At 36.2% G+C, this 19,886-nt stretch overlaps 2 protein-coding genes across 2 annotated transcripts in view; one reads left to right on the forward strand and one right to left on the reverse strand.

Moving 5' to 3' along the window:
* Nucleotides 1-2,908, forward strand: part of LOC107719792 (elongator complex protein 4-like) — a 67,255-nt gene extending 64,347 nt beyond the window's left edge. The window contains 1 exon segment of the mRNA XM_016527306.1: nucleotides 2,472-2,908. Coding sequence (XP_016382792.1) covers nucleotides 2,472-2,582 — 111 coding nt within the window. The 3' untranslated portion in view covers nucleotides 2,583-2,908.
* A 3,017-nt stretch (nucleotides 2,909-5,925) lies between these two features.
* LOC107719793 (paired box protein Pax-6-like) lies at nucleotides 5,926-19,611 on the reverse strand. The gene is made up of 11 exons (XM_016527307.1): nucleotides 19,385-19,611; nucleotides 16,343-16,396; nucleotides 13,504-13,634; nucleotides 13,194-13,232; nucleotides 12,889-13,104; nucleotides 9,889-10,123; nucleotides 9,718-9,800; nucleotides 9,475-9,625; nucleotides 8,350-8,462; nucleotides 8,057-8,198; nucleotides 5,926-6,859 (listed from the first exon to the last, which is right to left on the reverse strand). The coding sequence occupies exons 1-11, from the start codon at nucleotides 19,395-19,397 to the stop codon at nucleotides 6,774-6,776; spliced, it is 1,263 nt and encodes a 420-aa protein (XP_016382793.1). The 5' UTR covers nucleotides 19,398-19,611; the 3' UTR covers nucleotides 5,926-6,773.
* Between the last annotated feature and the right edge of the window lie 275 nt (nucleotides 19,612-19,886).

The following is a 19,886-nucleotide window of genomic DNA, read 5'->3' on the forward strand; positions in this document are numbered from 1 at the left end:
GCAGGTGGTGATGAGAAAGTCACATGATGAACCAAAGCCCATCACAAGCAGCTTTTAAATAATAACATATATAGAAGGTGCACAGTGTCATTCACACAAACGCTAAACACTGAAATAATGCAATAAACATTCATTTAACAACATTAGGTGTAACATACAACCGTAATATACAAAACTGATAAGAACAAACTAAGAAACAGTTATTTCAACAAAAAAACATCAAATTTGAAATGTAACGCAGGGAATTCTGGGAATGTCAATTTACGGTTATTCACTGTAAATTATATGGTCTTTTTCCACTTCCAAAAATGGTATACTACCGTAAAATTACATGTAATGTCCAATATAGTTTATCACCGTGAATAGTAGGGGAATTTACTGTTAACCATTTAACAGGTTTTTACTGTAGCATTTTTACAGCCTTTTACCGTTAAATTCATAATTTTTTCGTCATTTTTTTACAGTACAATACAAATATACTGTTACTTCTTTTCAGTGGAACCCAAAAGAACATTTTTTTAAGAATCTTTGTGTAGCTCTTTTAGATAAAATGACAGTGACCACATCCGTTAAGCTCCAAAAATTACAAAAACATTTGAAAAAGTTTTGAAATAACATGATGGTGAGTAAATAATGACAGAATTTTCATTTTTGGGCTGCATTATCCCTTTAAGTTCCAGTATTATCAGATCTGTAGATCCCTTCTCATGTTCTTCGGGGTTCCTCCAGATAAGCTTAACATTTTGATCCTGGGTGTCTCCAGGTTGGGATGCATGGTAGCCTTGAGGGCTTCGGGGGAAAAGGATCTGAAGCTCTTAAAGGCGTGTGGAAGAGGCTCAGGGAAGTTACAGATTGTCCTGAGCTTCCGCCAGCCTACTCTTTTAGGAACATGACTTGCCTGCTGTTCAACAAACAATAGGAGCTTTAGAAGCCCATTGTTGGTAGGAGATAAACATCAACTTGAGGAATAAGGTCACCTGAATCAAGGCTGCAGTTGCAGGTATGTTTAGCTTGTGGCAACTGACTTGCTGTACAGAAGTGTATTTAATCATACACTTGACTACTCTTAACTGTGTGTGTGTGTGTGTGTGTACCTTGCACTGAGCTCCCTCATTAGCCTCTTTAGCACAAGCTTTTGGCATAGCTCATTGCCTTGTCAGAGATTAGTGCCCATGTGGGGCCAAGTTACCGTAATAAAACGCTTGATTCTAATGACTCTCCTCCAAGCCGTAGCTCTATGCACAAACCTTTCTCCTGAACCGCCAAAAAGCTCAAGCCTCCCTCAAGGGTTTTTAGCGGCACACTAACAGTTACGCTTCTCGGACCATTTAAGGTGCATGGCCAAGCGTCTAACGCGATTTGTGTTCACACACTCTGTTTGGTCTGTCTGCAAACATGGGCTAGGATGTTTTCTCACCTGTCTTAAGTCTACAGGTCTTCAGTGTGGAGCAAAGAAGCTGAAACAGGCATCTCTGGCTAAATGTGTTCGTGAGCACTGCACTTATTCATTTAAACTGATCGCAGATTGTAAAGGTTCAGTTTGTTTTATTCAGCAATATACAGATGCTTTTTTTTACGGTCTGTGGTACAAAAGTTAAATTAATGCAAGAATATGAAACTATAATACTAACTGATGGTAACCACTGTAGCTCTGTTCTAAAATCTTAGCTGCCCATCTAGATCAGTGTTATTTTAGTATCATTTGCTGTTTATAATCTTATAATATTTATTAATATTTAGAATTCACTTTAGTTTTGGTTTTCAATTTAATTTTAGAGTACGTTTTAGTATATATATATACACCGATACCTATATATGTCTATCTATCTATCTATCTATAGCTTCCAGAGAAATTGCAGAATTCATTGAAATATACCCAATTTTTGTTTGTGCTTTGTATTTTTGTGTTTGTTAGATAATTGCATTATTAGTTAGCAACATGCTAACTATTAGCTATTTCTGTTGCAAATAAATCTGCTCTTCTGGACTTCCTGTTCATCAAAGAAAAAAATGTATCACAGTTTCCTCAAAAATATTAAGCAACACAACTGTTTTTAACATTGACAATAATAAGAAATGTTTCTTGAGCAGCAAGTCGGCATATTAGAATGATTTCTGAAGGATCATGAGACACTGAAGTAATGATGCTGAAAATTCAGCTTTACATCAGAAATAAATTATGTTTTAAAAATATATTCAAATAGAAATGTTTATTTTAAATTGTAATGCTATTTCACAAATGTCCTCTTTTTACTGTATTTTTGATCAAATAAATGCAGCTTTAGTGAGCATCTTCTTAGCTACTTGAATATAGTAATCGGACAGTATTATGGTTTACGCCAAAATACCATGGTATTACCATCTGATACCATCACTAGTGTGCCTGTTTGTTTTGCATTTGTAGCTTTATCACTTGCCCTCCACATTATTCTTTCAGCCTTCCTCTTACATGCTCTTTCTCTCTCTTTCAGAGACTGCATTTGCCTCCAGACCTGTCAGAGACGGTGAGTCGAGTGAGTAAAACAGAACTGGCAGCAGGATGTGGCACCACTGCCATGGGCAACAAGCACCTAGATTTCTAGCGTATTCCCATTCCTCCTGCACCCTCCGCCCCCCAGAGATGTTCAAGGGCAGGAGAGCGCCGGAGCTGCACTACGCCAACACTAGGCTACAGTCACACCTGCACTGACACACTCTCATTATTAGTGAATGAGAGTAAGATGGTGCAACGTTTAGTAACTACACAACATGGGGAAACATACAAGTGATGTTCAGTGTCACAAAAACCTGACAAGTACCTGTTGCTATCTTTGGATAAAGCAAGGATGTGATGCAAATAACGATAACATAGTTTGGCTTCCAGTGTCATTTCAGTGCACTTCATGGCTTCCTGGTGTTTATTTGCTTAGTTAGCTAATTGATATTTGGTGTCAATAAAGTTTCTACAAAAAAATGTAAAAACAAAATGTCATGTTTTTATTCACGTTCAAAACCAGCTTTGTGATGGAAAATATTTTCAACCCTCCACTCCACTTCAGTCCAAAACTCTACAAGCTGTATGATTATTTCAGGTTCATAATGTTGCTCTGTTCAGGATACAATTAAAGCAGAACTATATTCAAATATAGGACTAGAGACTCTCTTTCTCTCTTATTTATTTTTCATTTTATTTTATTATTTTGAACACTTTCTGCAAATTACATAAATTCTGTATTTCTTCAGGTTTTACTTTACACACAAAAAAAAATGATCCCCAAAATTATCTGCAAAATATTGTTCTCATTACTATAAAGTGACATGAGGCCAAGTATGGTGACCCATACTTGGAATTAGTGCTCTGCATTTAACCCATCCAAAGTGCACACACACAGCAGTGAACACACACACACCGTGAACACACACACGGAGCAGTGGGCAGCCATTTTTTTGCTTCGGCGCCCGGGGAGCAGTTTGGGGTTCGGTGCCTTGCTCAGGGGCACCTCAGTCGTGGTATTGAAGGTGGGAGAGAGCGCTGTACATTCACTCCCCCCACCTACAATCCCTGCCGGTACGAGACTCGAACCCGCAACCTTTGGGTTACGAGTCCGACTCTAACCATTAGGCCACGACTTCCCTGATACTATGTAACAAACAATATTTAAAATTAAACTGTTTGCATACATCATGGTAAGATTTGTTGTACTGACTTTAATTAATGCTGTTTAATGTGTTTTTTATTTTATTTATTTATTTACTTTGTTTACTGTAATTAATGCTGTTTTTTTTTTTTTTTTTTGTATTTTGGGGTAAAAGGTAACCTGTTTTCCATGTTTTACCACGTAATACTGACCCATATAATATAATATAATATAATATAATATCCTTTCACTATTTCTTAAACAGGCTTCACGATAAGATACTGCATTCATTTACAATTTAATTATAATATCATCCTTTTGCATTTATAATATTCCAACTTAAATTTCAGCTGATGTGACCCTGTTTGACTTAGCAGGGAAATGTATTTGTAATGTGAAAATGCATGCACAAATTATTAATTTCTGCTTCTGAATAAATCTGCTTGTGAAAGCATATGTGACCCTGGACCACAAAAGCAGTCATAAGTAGCACAGGCATATTTGTAGCAATAGCCAAAAATACATTGTATGGGTCAAAATGATCGATTTTTCTTTTATCCATGAAGATATTTAGTAAATTTCCTACTGTAAATATATCAAAAATGTTTTATCATTAGTAATATGCATTGCTAAGGACTTCATTTGGACAACTTTAAAGGCGATTTTCTCAATATTTAGATTTTTTTGCACCCTCAGATTCCAGATTTTTTTTAAATAGTTGTATCTCGGCCAAATATTGTCCTATCCTAACAAACCATGATGTATAAATATCAATTTTTTAAAAATTGACCTTTATTACTGGTTTTGTGGTCCAGGGTCACATATATTCATGAGACAGGTATGTTTTATATACACACGTTAATGTTTCATAGCCTCATTTTCATTGCTCATAAATAGTTATCAGTGTTTACAGTTTTTTTAAATATACTGTATATTATATGGTCAACTTTTTTTTGCCATTATAATTACTTTTATTAGAGTGATTAGTCTGCTCAAATAGTCACGTGGTGTGACATGAATATATTTTAAAAACAAACATAGTTTATCAATTCATTTGAGCCCAAAACTGCACGTATAATAAGACGCTAGTTTTGTTGGAAGTGAAATATAACAAGTATAACTTTAGATGTGATTTGAGATTTCTCCAATCTTTTCACTTCCACTGCCGTCTTTGTAGGTGTGTTTGAGCGAGACTAGAGCAGTCCTGAAGTCCCATAAGCCACTACCTGACCCAGCTAACATCAGGACCAACCTACCACCCCCCAAAAAGCCTTCCACATGGACACTTTCCCTCGGCGTCCCTCCCGCTGAGACAGCAAGTGAAGCAAAATAACTCATTCTGCCACACAATCGCTTCATCTCTCCCTCCGCTCGCTCGGACCGCTTTATTCTTCTCGTTTCTCTCGCCTCCCCCCATGCTCACTCGCTTTTTTTCTTCCTTTTAGACCATCGTAACTCTACCAAAACAAGAGCTGGCAGTGTTGAATGGCATAGGCCTTTTCTATTGTGGTGTGTTTTTGTAATGTCTGAGTTGTGTGGAGTCGGCTGGTGCCTTTGTTCGCGAGTTCTTTGCTGGTTATGAGGTATGTGGAGAGAAGAGAGGGGTTTTGACATGCTGGTGTGTCTTTAAACGGGTAGTAATGTTTTTAATTATGAGTGATTTTACTTGAAAATGATGTTCATTTTCAAAAGTTTAGCATTTTGGAAAATCGTGAAGAAAGCGACGTGTAGGCTACTGTACAAAATGTTTTTAATAGTTTTCACAAAATACATTTAGAAAGCTTTTAAATAACGTTCAATTGAAATATCTGCAAGACAGGGTAGACCTTCCGTTTTCCAAAGCATTGCTCTGACGCAAAAAACATTACAAGTGTTCATGTCTCAGGTACACAACAAAAACGCGGAGTTCAAGAGATGTCAACATGTTTTTAAAACCACAAATGGTTGTCGATCATAAATAAAGGACTGCGTGATTAAGCCGCAGCCATATATAGGCTACGCGAAGCCAGTGTACTAGAATGTAAAACAACTTTTTTCCTTTACAAAATGTATAGCAACACAAGACTAACGATAAAAAAAAAGTGAAGATTAAGATTGTTGTGTAATAGATGAAATACAAAGGCTTTGGTCTGTTTTTACAATCAACAATGGTTAAAGTCTGATATGTACTATTATTGGAATTAAATATTTCTAGTCTCACAAAATTATTTGACCGTAGGACACTATAATACAGCTATACCTAATAGACAACTTGTACCTGGACCTAAAGAAATGTGTTTTTTTTTTCCCTTTTTTTAACGATGCATGAAAATCTGTATAAAACATTTATAGATTTTTTTTTCTCGGGGACAGTAAATGTGAGAATAAATTTATGTTCCGGCATAATTCCAGGAGGATATTTCTAGGGGAAACAAATACGTACAATTGGACAGTAGCAAAATGGATGAAGGTTATTTTGATGGCAAAGTCTGCCGTATTATAACTTCCCATTCCTCTTGACGTCACAATTATAAATGATCAAGCACAAACGGCCTCAGAATCAGTCTACCCAGCTCCAAACCCTCATATATAATTATAAAGTACTCAGTCATTTACATAATGGCTGTTGTTCCTTTTGTAGATAAAATAGTGTCGTTAATTGAAGTCGTTGTGGGTGGATTTTTAGCCGGTAGTTCTCCCAGAGTGAAAATATCTACGAATAGGCGCTTCCTGTTGGTGTGTTTCTGCTTCACTTCTTTGATATGGGCCTGTATGAAGTCCGATCCGTAATCCTGATATTAGAAAACAGTCACAATATATCGTGCTCCGCCATTTCAAATGGATGCGACACCAACATAGTTTTGGCTGTTGAATTGTCTTTTCGTCTTTTCGTCTTTTCTTATAAATGCCAATGTACAAATACAACAAAAAAATGGAGACCGAAAATGAGGACGTAGCAGAGGTTTGTTGTTTTTGTTCCTTTAAAGTCTCTCTAGCGTCTGGTTTTCCTCTTAAAGGTAGTGCCGCAAAGTTTCCAGACCGTGACAAGAGTCCACACGCTTCCTCGTCCTGGTATTTGTTTGTGTGTGTCTGTGTGTTTGTGGAAATACTGCTGCAGAGGTCCAGGTTCTCTCTTAGTCTCTGTGTGGAAGTCAAAGGGCGAAGTAACTCTTTTCTTTACTGTAATCTTGACCAGTACTGAGACATGTCTGGCTCAGTTCCGGGAACTTGGACAGGGACAGATACTCCAGGGGAGATGAGTCCTATAAATAGAGACAGAATATAGGTCAAAAACATGTCCGTTTGCAAACTTTAAGCGTTGGTGTTATGTATGAACCTGGATTGAGAAGTTTGTGTTGTCCGCTAAGTGTTATCATATTTTTTTTATGCACTTTAACAAACAGGTTTGTGATGTAATGATTCAAGACATATTGAAGTTAAAATTAGACAATGAAAGGGATTTGTTTTTTTTTCAAAAAGTGTTAATGCTTTTTCAACCCTCTTAAAAATAAAGGTTCTTTATTGGCATTGATGGTTCCATGAAAAACATACAAGATCCATGGAATCTTTCCATTGCAAAAAAAGGTTCTTTAAAATGGAAAAAAAAAAAAAAGTTCTTTAGATTTTTTAAATATTCTTCACAGTAAAAAATATGGTTATTTTAAGAACTGTTCAGTGAAAGGTTCTTCTCTTGCATAGCTACAAAAAAAAAAACTTTTGGAACCTTTATTTTTAAGAGTTAAGGAACAAAAATGGTACATAAAATGGGTGAAAACAGAAACACAATTTAATATATACACAAAATCATGCATTTAAAATGAAACAGAATTTTAGGGCAATGCATAATAAATGTGAACCGTAAATTGGTAAAAGAGCATATGCATATACATTACCGTTCAAACATTTTAGAGGATTTTATTTAAAAAATTTTTTAATGTTTTTTAAAAAAACATCTTATGCTCACCAAGGCTACATTTATTTGACACAGTAAAAACAGTAATATTGCGAGACATTATTACAAATTAAAATAACTCTACTATTTTAAAATATTTAAAAATGTAATTTATTCTTATGATGGTAAAGCTAAATATTCAGCATCATTATTCCAGTCTTCAGTGTCACATGATCCTTCGGAAATCATTCTGATTGGCTGCTCAAGAAACATTTTATTATTATCAATGTCAAAAACAGTTGCGTTGCTTTATATTTTTATGGAAACCGTGATGCAATTTTGTCAAAATTCTTTGATGAATAGAAAGCTCAAAATAACAGCATTTATTTGAAATGTAAATCTTTTGTATCATTATAAAGGTTTTTACTGTCACATTTGATCAATTGAATGCATCCTCGCTGTTTGCGAATCAAAAATCGTTCTAACCCCAAACTTTTGAACGGTAGTATAAATGTGCATTTGATCCAGGGCGAGTTGGTTAAGCGCACAATGAACTTATTCTGCCTACCTGTTGAGGTGGTACCAGAAGTTGCCATTGTTTGGCTGTTCATGTGTGCCTGCATATGAGGGGGTGTGTATGTGTCGTAGCTTCGCCCATTCACGGACGGACTGGTGGGCAGCATGCAGGAATAGGAAGATGTCTGGCTTGGCTATAAAAAACAAGAATATATGTATATAAATATTTAGCTTTTTAGTATCTATAACACAGAGGAGTTTGAGTTAAATGATGGAATGGGAGACACTTAAGGAAGCATTATCAAGGGTAGAGGAGGAAACGAGTGTTCGTGACGCTATACTCACTTGCATAGACAGGTTGTTAGCCATTGTGAAGCTGGGCATCGGAGGCAAACCTGTGTACATGTTGGTCAGAGCCGTGTCTGGTCGGCCTAGCATTGACCCTGTTGTGAAGGACACTGGTAAAAGACAAAAATAATCACACGGTTTACATATGGTTTATACATTTTATCGAGTAAATATTGGATTTTATACTCAAAAACGTCATCTTTTGGTTATGGAATAAACCCGATTATAATAGTTGGAGTGAATCTACCAAAATGTAAAGCCTCTGCACACCAAGTTGAATGCAGCTACATGATTGTTCTTTAATAAAAGTTTGGATACTTTGAATTAATTGTTCTATATCCAACATATGTTGTACAATATTTGTTTAACCAAAGGATGAAGTTTTGTATACTCAAAAAAAATCATTTGGTTACGGAAAAAAGTGCTTTTTAAACTGATATTTATATTTTATTTCAACTTCGATTGCCACTTTTTTATAGTTTTGGTTTTAGTTAACAATAACAACACTGAGGCCCATGTGAATAGTTTACACAAAAGTGTTAAACATTTGCAAACCTATTATTATTCAGACTTATTTCCGAAGGAAATGAATCTAACAAAAGATAACGCCTCTGCACGCCAAGTTTGATGCTACTAAATGACACAAGTAGATCAAATTTGCATCAAAGCTATTTTCATTGTTCTTTAATAAAAGTTTGGATACTCAATCGTTCTACATCCGACATCTGTTATATGCAATATTTGTGTAAAAGAGATCTAAAATCTTGTTATACATGTTTGCATTGAAAATTTGGGTAACACTTTATTTTAAGGACCAAATCTCGCTATTAATTAGTTGCTTATTAGCATGCATATTACTAGCATATTGGCTGTTTATTAGTACTTATAAAGCACATATTAATGCCTTATTCTGCATGACCGTATCCCTTAATCCACCCCGTACCTAAACTTAACAACTACCTTACTAACTTTTAATAAGCAGCAAATTGGGAGTTTGTTCAGGGAAAACTCTTAGTTAATAGTGAATATGTGTTCCCTATTCGGAAGTGTTACCAAAATGTGGTCTTGGTGTCAAGACTTTATTGCATGCCTTATATGTTTAGGTTGTGGTGTGCCATTTACCAGGAGTGGTGGGTTGTGGGATTGCCTGGTAGACGCTTGTGTTGAAACTGCTGCTGATGGGAATGTGACTGGAGGAGTTGCTGGCTTGTCGTCGCTGGTTCCTCAGCTTCTCTTCCCTCCTCCATTTCGCTCTTCTGTTTGAGAACCATACCTGCAACACAGAGAAGGTCAGCAGATGTAAACAATAGTAACAGCGAACGTGCAGTAGTTGGCATGGTTTCAAATTTGCGCTAATGTTCTCACCTGTATTCTAGCTTCTGGGAGGTCGATTTTTGCTGCAAGTCTCTCTCTTGCGAAAACATCTGGATAGTGGGTTCTTTCAAACTCTAAAAACCGATGTGAAAGCGTGTTATTCTGTGTACCTCAGCTGGGTATGAGAGACATTTGCTGTAAATGCTTACACGTGATGCTCACCTTTTTCCAGGGCTTCGATCTGCTCCTGAGTGAACGATGTTCTGTTTCTTTGCAGTTTTCTTTTCAATTGCAGGCGCATTTGAGTCTCGTCTGAATCCTCACCGTTCGAGCTAATGGAGTTAGTGTTCTCGCCTCCGTTGTCCTGTTGCTGGCAACCATCTGCGAAAAAAAAAAAGATGAAATAATTGTAGAATCTGTGTAGATCACACAGACCACATTTTGCATAACCTTGGGTCTGTTCACACCATGTTGCAGCAGTGTTATTTTATATGATATTATAGTATTTATTCGTATTTTGAATTTATTAATATCTTATATTATAGTTTTAATTTTAATTTTAGCTCAAGATTTAGTAAATTATGTTATGTGCTTTAGTAACACTTTACAATAAGGTTCCATTAGTTAATGTCAGTTAATGCATTAACTAACAATGAGCAATACATTTGTTACGTGATTGTTAATCTTTGTTAGCATCAGTTAATAAAAATAAAGCTATTCTTTGTTAGTTCATGTTAGATCAATGCCATTAAATAGTATTAACAGATACAACTTTTGATTTTAATAATGTATTAGTAAATGCTGAAATTAACATTAACGAAGAATAATACATGTATTTGAAGTATTTTTCTTCATTAGTTCATGTTAAATAATATGCAGTTCACTAATGTTAACAAATGGAACCTTATTGTAAAGTGTTACCTGTGCTTTTGTCATTATTATTATTATGTTTAATGTTTCTATATAGCTTTATTTTTATTTAAATTTTAGTTACAGCTATTTTAGTACTTCAACGTAAACGTGTCTATTTCAGTTAGTTGCCAAGGCAATTTCTAAGTAGGTTTTCAAGATTAAGATTTTCATTCATTTATTTTTATTTTTTGCTTCAATTCATTGGCCAAATAATAATAATAGTTTATTTTACTTGCATAACTGAGTTGCATGAATAATTGACAAAAAAGTATCAAACAAATAAAATAAATAAAATATAAGAAAATAGATAAAATATTTTATTTTGTAATTTTATAATAGAATAGAATTAGTATTTGTTGTGAATACGCCTCTAGACTCAGGGCAGGAATTGTCAGCATCATCTGCATAGTTCCGTAACAAAGTACCAAAAGAAACACATTGAATCATCCTCAAGCTCTCTTGGGTGTTTTCATACGCAGCACATATAATGTATAGGGATTCTTAGTGCTATTCACCGTATGGGTGTCCAGGGACCTATTGAGGTGACCACCAACACTTGAATAGAGAGCTGCTTTTCTCTATGACACAATACCACCAGAAGAATGAGGGGAACCATTAAACTATGCAGACAGAGATGGGCTGCCAGGCCTTTTTCGTCAGGCTCAAATTCTCCCGAGGGCACAATTGGAAAGGAACAACAAAAAGAGAGGCGTGCAGTGCTCAGCATTGTATAACACAAGGATCTAGTCAACAGAGCTTTCAGTTCAGTATGTTAACCTCTACACACCACTGTCATTAATCAAAGAACCCCAGGTTAGGATTTATACGTTCGACAGGAGATGACCATTGAAAGACCTTTCCTTGCTTTGGGATGGGTTAGAGAAGTCTCTCCAACCAGAACAAGTCTATTCCAGACTGTTCACCTGTAGTGACTAGCTGGTTGATATGGAAGCTCGTTTCTGCCACAGAATATAACAATTTCAAAGATAATTGCGACTTTTTCTAAACTCACAACTGCAAGTTATAAAGTCCATTTCTGAGGAAAAATGTCAGCTCACAATTCTGACATTTTCATACAACCGCGAGTTTATATCTCGCAATTCTGACTGTATAACACACAACTGGAAGTTTATATCGCACATTTCTGTCTGTTTATATCTCGCAATTCTGTAAAAAAAAAAAAAAGAATTGAAAGATATAAACTTAAAAAGCAAGTTAACCTAAAATGAAAAAAATTGCTCACTCTCACGTCATTCCAAACTAGTGTTATTTTTGTATCATTGAGAAACTATTATTGGTTTTATTAATATTTTGAATCACTTTTTATCTTTTATTATTATTTTCTGTTGAAATTTTTTTACATTTTAGTTTAAGTAATTTTGTTGTGTTTTGTCATTTTTAGTAGTTTTTGTTTATATGGCCTACAGTCTCTCGCTGTACTTTGATGTCAAAGGCTACACCGATCGATCTTCAAGTGGAACACACCTCTTTACTCTGGCGTGTCACGTGACCGAGTCTAATCGCAGTCTCTGCGATTGAAAAATCGTGTTTTTTCATATCGCGATATTATCGCAAATGCAATTAATCGTTCAGCCCTAATATATATGCATATATTGTATATGTGTGTTGTTATTATTAAAAGTAACGAAAACATTTTCAGTGGTTTCAGTTTTAGTTAACTATATAAAAATCTGTATGCTGTTATTTTTTAAATAAATTTTCTTTTAATTTTTTTTTTTGGTTTGTTGTTCAGTGACAAAAAAATTTAATTAATTAAAAAACGCATTATAAAAGCACAATAACAATTGTCCATACAGTATGACTAGTGCACTATATTCCAAGTCTTTTGAAACTGTATGATAGGTCTTTTAAAGTCTCATTTGGAATGACATAAGCGTGAATATTTTAACTTTAGGGGTGAATTATTCCTTTAAGCAACACATTATTGCACAAACATAAAGTAAATGATCATTTGCATTTTTCTTGTTTAATATTAATATTCTCTTATAGTGTTTGTGATTACTGTGAACATCCACACGCAGGATTCGGATTCATCAACCTGATTAGCAACGAACTATTCATCAGCTAAACTTTTTTTTCATCGTCTCCTCTAACCAAAAGCTTGTGCATGTTCTCTCTCTCCCTCAAAAAAAAGCAACCTCTAATGAGCAATTACAGAGAGACAGAGCTGTTATGAACTGTAAATTCTTACAATGCAAAACAATTATTCTATTTTGTCAATGAAAATGTTTTTATTGACCTAAGAATTGCACAATTAAATGATGCAAATGAAGCATTATTTGCACTTACGCTCGGTATGTTATCGTTGGTGCACGCCCCGTCAGACAGCAGCCTGTCCCGAATTTCCCAGGCAAAGATCGAGGGACACTCCCTCTTGTACTGTGCTATTTTGCTGACCACTTCAGGCGTCGCTACCCTCGGTTTGCTGCCTCCGATGGCTCGCGGTCGGATGGAGCCGGTCTCATAATATCTCCCCAAAATCTTGCTCACACACCCATTGGACACCTGAATGGACAGCAATATACACAATTCACATACATTATTTAAGACTAAAGTGAAATAATGTAATGTACTGCAAACAGTTATACGCTTACGTTCTTATTGTCCAGTTGGACTTTTGCATCATCATGGGTCTATGAACACAGAAAATATGCCTTAAAATTGCTAGGATGATTTCATTGCGATGGGGGTCACACTTTATGTTAGTGCTTGTTTGTTTACTGCGCAATACAAATGCATAGCACATGCTTAATATTTGAATACATTATGTATCTATTGTTGTGATCAATTTAATTTACCTGTACTATTTGATTGTATGTGACCATGATTTGACTTGTAACTAAGTATAATTATTCCACTAGGACATATAAAGCTTGTGGATGTACAAATGGGCTTCACGGTCACCTGCAGAATCCTGGAGATGTCGCAGGGTCGTGCTCCGCTGTGAGCGAGTTCGACGATCTTCTGTCTGGTGGACTCCGGTAATGGTCTGCCGTTCACAAACACCCCGCCAAGCTGGTTGACGCCACTGTGACCTGTGGCACATGGAGACATAACAAATTGGCTCGTCTTTCCACTCGAAAACATTCCCTCAAATTGCACATTAAATACATTACACAAATAAGCGTAACCAGCAAAGGAAGCTTTCATTTTTTAAATGAATAATAAAGAGCCTCTAAATTAAAAAATATCTTAAATATACAACGGAAAAAAGTTAAAATGTGCATTTGTTAAGCTATCTGATCTGACCCTTAAAAATTCACTGGTGATTCAGTCAAGGGATATATTTTGTGTGACCAACAAAGGAAATGTTGTCATTATTTTTAAAATAAATAATCAACTTAATCTGACCATCGTTAATAATCCAAGCCAAGTTTTGCATTTGTTAAACTGACAGTTTTGAATGCTGTTACACAAGTCGTTATGCCCTGTAAATCAACATTTGAATGTCATGCACTTGGCTTGAATCAATCGACGCACACAATCGGCTGATGAAATGACCTGAGTCTGAACATCTGAAATTTTCATAATCAAATTGTCCTCAAGAGAAAAGCTTTCCGCAAGACCGTGCGCCAGTGTTTGGAAACTCTCGTTCACACCACACTAACAGATCCCTAATAAATAAGCACCCATTGCCATTCAAGTACAACAGACAGTCTGAAAGAGACCAAGCATACGGCAGTGATGCTTTCCATCATAATAGCAATGTGTGAAATATCTAGATATTAAAGCAAAGCAGGACCCGCAAAGCTCAGAAGAAGTTGAAAAGCGCATACCAGTTCGGTGTATTTTGATGCGACGTGAAAGTCCAATGAAAAGTCAATTCAAAGCGAGCAAAAAAAACTGAGGCGAATCCCTCCGAAAAGCCTCCCTGGAGTGTGTGTGTACTCTAGCGCTCTGCTCCTCTCTCATCTGACTGCAGGAGCCCGAGCTCCTAAGCAATAAATAAGCTCCAAATATAGAAGAAGAGGGGGGAAAATATGATGAGACTCTCTGACATTTGTCTTTAGAATAAAGCTAGCTGCACGTCAAGTTTGAGCTTAATTTCTGGAAATAGGCGGAGGTCGTCTCGGATCATGCATGGAAGGCTCATTGAAAAGATCAGCTGAAGTACTTGTGGCAGGACTGTCACTTTATATGACACTTCTCTTCTTTTGAAAAACGCATCGTCACGACAAATAGTAGCATGATAAAACGACCCTTTCTGTCTGCATTTGGATATCAGACAAAATTGGATCCTGCTCTTGTTGCCTTCAAGGGAGGCTTCATTTTATTTCTAGCTATAGGGGCAATGCACGGGCGCGAGGACAGGGGCATGCGTGTTTCTAAACATATTAAAACTGACAAAGCTTCTTCTTTTTTTTTTTTTTTCAGTCCGTCGTACTGTTTGTAACAAACCCCACATCTGCTACTGTCCTGTTGTGGGAAATGCACCATCGAAAAAAGCCACTAAATATGTTAAATATCTGGAAAAGGTGAAAATGTGCAGTTCTGAGCCATTGGTGATTCAGTCATGTCATGAATAAAGCCTGTTCATTTAAATGCCACATCCAACTGGACTAATTTTAATGAACCTGATTTATTTAAGCACTGATGCTGCACAACAAACGTGTGATCATCTGTCCAAATCCAGTGGAATAATCCACCAATAATTCCAGGATTAGCTGGATTTAATAGACTCTTGAAGGTAAGAAGGCGTGCATTTTTATCAAATGAATCCATTTGATTGATGACACCATCACAGAGAACCATGACCCGGCCTGTCATTTCACAGTTCAAAGGTTAAGTCTTAATAAACATATAATTCCCCACAGTGTAGGACTGTAGATCTGGCCTGGTGGCAGTCATAATGAGACTTGTATTTTATTGCTCCCCTACTAATAGATAAACATATGTTGTGAATTTAGAACATCAATCCTAAATCTCCAGGCCAAACTGGAGATTTAAAACAATTTTTTTGTTGTTGCATGCATTTAAATGTGATATTCATTTTTACATTTAATTGCAAATATTTTAAAAAATGCCACATTTCTCACTTTATCTTTCTATGCATATATTTTACTATTCATTATTTGAGTTCTGTCTTATATTTCACCAATGTATAATTACATTACATAATCACAAAGAAATAATTCCAGAAGCATTTATCATATGTCAGACCTCTGATCCTACAGTAAGAGACAAATGCATGAGCTAAGTGATGCTGTGCCGTTTACAGAATAACATACCTCCCTTTTCCCCCCTCAAGCAAGCACGGAAAATCCTGGAATCATCAAACTATTTCATGTGTCCCGTTTCGTGCATTAGCTGTTTCTGCTCTGTGGAAGTTGGCAACTATTTTCTGCATTAATCCAGCCAGAGCTGCATTTATTTGTTACCAACTCAAGCAGAAATAAACATCTCCTCCCCCATCAGCATTTCATTTATTTATGCTCGACATAGGCCTATATATAAAAGGCAGTTTGCATCCGTTCAGCTTTTCTTTTAAATATCAACACGAAATAATAGAAAAGTGTTGGAATTTTCTCTGGAGAAAATATTCGCCATTTAATAGGCCTACCTCACAATTTTCAAAATTCAAACTTTCGCATATTTTGTATTTATATAAATATTTAAATTCCCGTCAGAAATGCAATGCAATTCAAGTTGAATCGTAAATGAAAATAAAACAGTCAGCCATTGAATAAACAGCTATTATTAAAAAGAAAATACACATGAGGGGCTTAATAAGAATTGCACTTACTGTTTTGCATCATGGACGCCACTCCTGATTCCCACGTGGGTTGGATATGGTATTCTATTTATGACAAAGAAAATAAATAGGGTTAGTGCTGAAATCCAGATTTTTTTCTTTTCTTTCTTTTTTTCAGTTTTGCAACAATTACGGCGTTGCATTTACGGCCGATGCATCTCAGCGCATAGAGTCAAAAGATGTATTTGGGAATAATCCTTTCTAGGGGAATTTCAGCGTTAAAAGCTTGCCTGGTAACAGAGTTGACTGTCCGATTAAAACAATTTAGCCCTTCATTTGCGTCTGACTATTTAGATCATTCCTAGGATAGAGCAAAAGAGTCATATTAGTGCGAATGACTTGTATTCAGTTCTCTTATAAATGCATATAAATCCTAACGGCTGTCTTTCTTTCTTTCTTACTTTTTTAACTTTTAATCGTACTTTATACGCAGCCTTTTGCACCTGTCATTTGTTTATTTTTTTGGCACATAAAATAGAAAACTTAATCTGCGCTATTAAATATAAAAGTAAAGTCAAATATACACTATAGAAATAGAATAGTGTTTCCCTCTCTATTTCTTGGTGGTCTGTAAAAAAATTATGTTCAACCTTCCTCTTTAGATCTTCCCGTCAAAAGTGCACAGTGACACACGCTGTCTACTTCGCACCAGTGCTCTGAAAAGTGAGAGCTGGAGGGGGTGAGAGGCTTCTAACAAAGCCTGCTGGAGCTCAACAATGCGCCTCTTTTACCTTCTATACCCAAACCCAGCCAGCACAACTCGGCCTCTGCAACTAGCAACACAACCTCCCACCAAACGTACCAATACTTGCCCGAATACAAAGAGCCGAGGGTACCCTGCCCCCCAGACGACCATCCACACACACATGCACACACAACATCCACTGTCACTTTCCTGACGGCCATGACCCCGGTGCCCGAACCCCAATGCGTGTTTCTGTTTGTGGGGTTTGGGGAAATAGAAAAGTAATTTCGCGTTATAAATATCTGGAGGTGTTTGTGTAACGGGTGTGGGTTGTTAGGGGTTGTAAAAGGATGCAACAGCCCAGTAGGGTGCTCAATTGGAAAAAACAATTGCAATAAAGGATCTATTCAGTGACATTGCTAAAAAAAAAGGGGGCCCAGGGAAGGAAAGTCTTTCGTTTCATTTTCTCTCCCGACGCTGAAATAACAAAACCGGTGTGTCCGTTTCCATTCGCCCTCTTCCCAAGATTGAAGAACTAGTGCCTGATAAAAAAAAATTTGCATTTTACATTTAAACTTTACCTTAACAGTAAATTTAACTAACTTTAATAAGCATTCTTTTGCACTTAAATTAAGTGTTCTAAAGTTTTTTTGTGCAACATTTTGCTGATTTGTTTCTTCAAATGTTATTTGTATTATTAACGTTAATCTCTAACATTAACTCTTACGTTTTCTTAATTTACCACAAAATAGAAACATTTTAATATTTACATTTGCAATTTAAATATTTTTTATAATTTTCTCATTTTAATTTACTTTTTAAATAAATAATTTGTCAAAAGGTTGCCAGTTATTAAACATGTCATTAGTACAAAATGTGCCTTCAACAATCGTATCGTATCTTTAAGAATAGGTTTTATATATATATATATATATATATATATAAAAGTTGCGTGAAATGGAAACAACCCGCAATGCAAAATACCTTTAAAACCTAATATGACGATTAAATCTCTTAATCACTCTTAATCACAGTAAAATGTTAATTATTTTGTGCTCTTTTAATTCGCTCTAGCTGTAAGTGCATTGAGACTCTGCGTGTTCCCGTTAATGATTTATCTAACGTTGTGTACGTGCTGTTGTTGTTGTTTATGAGAAGTTGCGTGAAATGGAAACAACCCGCAATGCAAAATACCTTTAAAACCTAATATGACGATTAAATCTCTTAATCACTCTTAATCACAGTAAAATGTTAATTATTTTGTGCTCTTTTAATTCGCTCTAGCTGTAAGTGCATTGAGACTCTGCGTGTTCCCGTTAATGATTTATCTAACGTTGTGTACGTGCTGTTGTTGTTGTTTATGAGGTTAACTGGGATCTCATCTGCATTTCTTTCGTTTGTGTAATCCTTAACTACAATAGCTTTAATTAAACATGCTTATTCAGGAAACAGTGTTCTCCATAAACATCATTCACATGCAGACATGCATCTGGATGTGTACAAAAGCGCAGTGGGAAGTTTTGAAAGATCTGACATTAACATGCCCTAATCATCTTATACTGCCATCGACGGGGAAATCTTTTGTTATTTGGAGCTACATTTATTTAGTGAATGTTTATAATGCCATAGAAACACCAGTAGAATAGGTAGGCCTGGTGAATATTTGCTGGATAAAATAAACGAGTCCGCTGTGATGGTTAGTTTTGAGTTAATAAAATGTAAAAATGTACTAAATAATTTTATTTTGTTAATTTCATTCGGGCATTATATTGATGTTTATCTTTAGACTACATATTTAACATGAAAGTGAAAAGCTGACAGCGCATTAGTCCAATATACTGAACTTTATTATCTGGACTATTTTTTTTAAATCGTTTACAATTACAAAAACGCTAAATATTAATATTCTTACAATGCAAAGAATAATAAACAAGCAGGTCCTCGTGAGATTCAGGCAAATCTTTAAGAAGGCACTCGGCTGATGAATCAAACTGACACCTTTCCTCAACGGGTCATTGCATTCCCGTGCTCCGCAAAAAAACACTGTTCGGGCCTAATGTGGCTTCTAACTCTTGCCTCTCACAGATACACATTTACTGTCCGCGAACAGCAGTAGTTTCTGTCTAAAACGTAGACAGAAAAAATATAGCATCATCTGAGAGTGCTGCTCTAGTTTTTGAGTTAACATAAACTATTAATAAGGCAAGCACGTTTTTATTTTTATGACTCGGCAACACCACTAATCTTAACCTTAATGTCATTAATAAACACAAATGTGATGGATCACTTCAATAAAATTCTGGATCCCACACTAACAACTAACTTTAAGTTTGAACATGCGCACTCACCTTTTTGAGGCATTCTGCTCCACCGCCTGAGCCCTTCCGAGCAAACTGGTGAAACTGGGAAATAAACAATTGGTCTCCAATAGTAATTTCTTCTCAGAATATATGTTTTTCCAGCGTTCCTCTATCTGGAAGGAAATTCCCTGCGAAGGAGACACAGGTTGACAGTGAGCGGAGATGTCAGGACTGCTCAGGGACTGAGAGTGTGTGTGTGCTCGCATGTGAAGTGAGTGAGTGAGAGAGAGTGAGAAAGTGAAGGCACATGCAGTGAGAGAGAGAGAGAGCGCGCGAGAGCGAGAGACAGTGTTGAACACACCTATTCTGATTGGTGATAGTACTGATGTATTTAGTCGGTCTGTCCCCGCTTGCAGCGCTTTACCGGCCCATTAGAGAAGCACTGACCCTCTGCCATCACAGAACAGAAAACAGGCCACTTTTGAACCAACTAATCAGTCCGCGCATGCAAATGCTGTGCGCCCCCTCTCAAACTCACTCAATACTGCTT

This window comes from Sinocyclocheilus rhinocerous, unplaced genomic scaffold (genome assembly GCF_001515625.1).
Source record: "Sinocyclocheilus rhinocerous isolate Xijiao unplaced genomic scaffold, SAMN03320098_v1.1 scaffold60, whole genome shotgun sequence".
In the NCBI taxonomy this organism is placed as follows: domain Eukaryota; kingdom Metazoa; phylum Chordata; class Actinopteri; order Cypriniformes; family Cyprinidae; genus Sinocyclocheilus; species Sinocyclocheilus rhinocerous.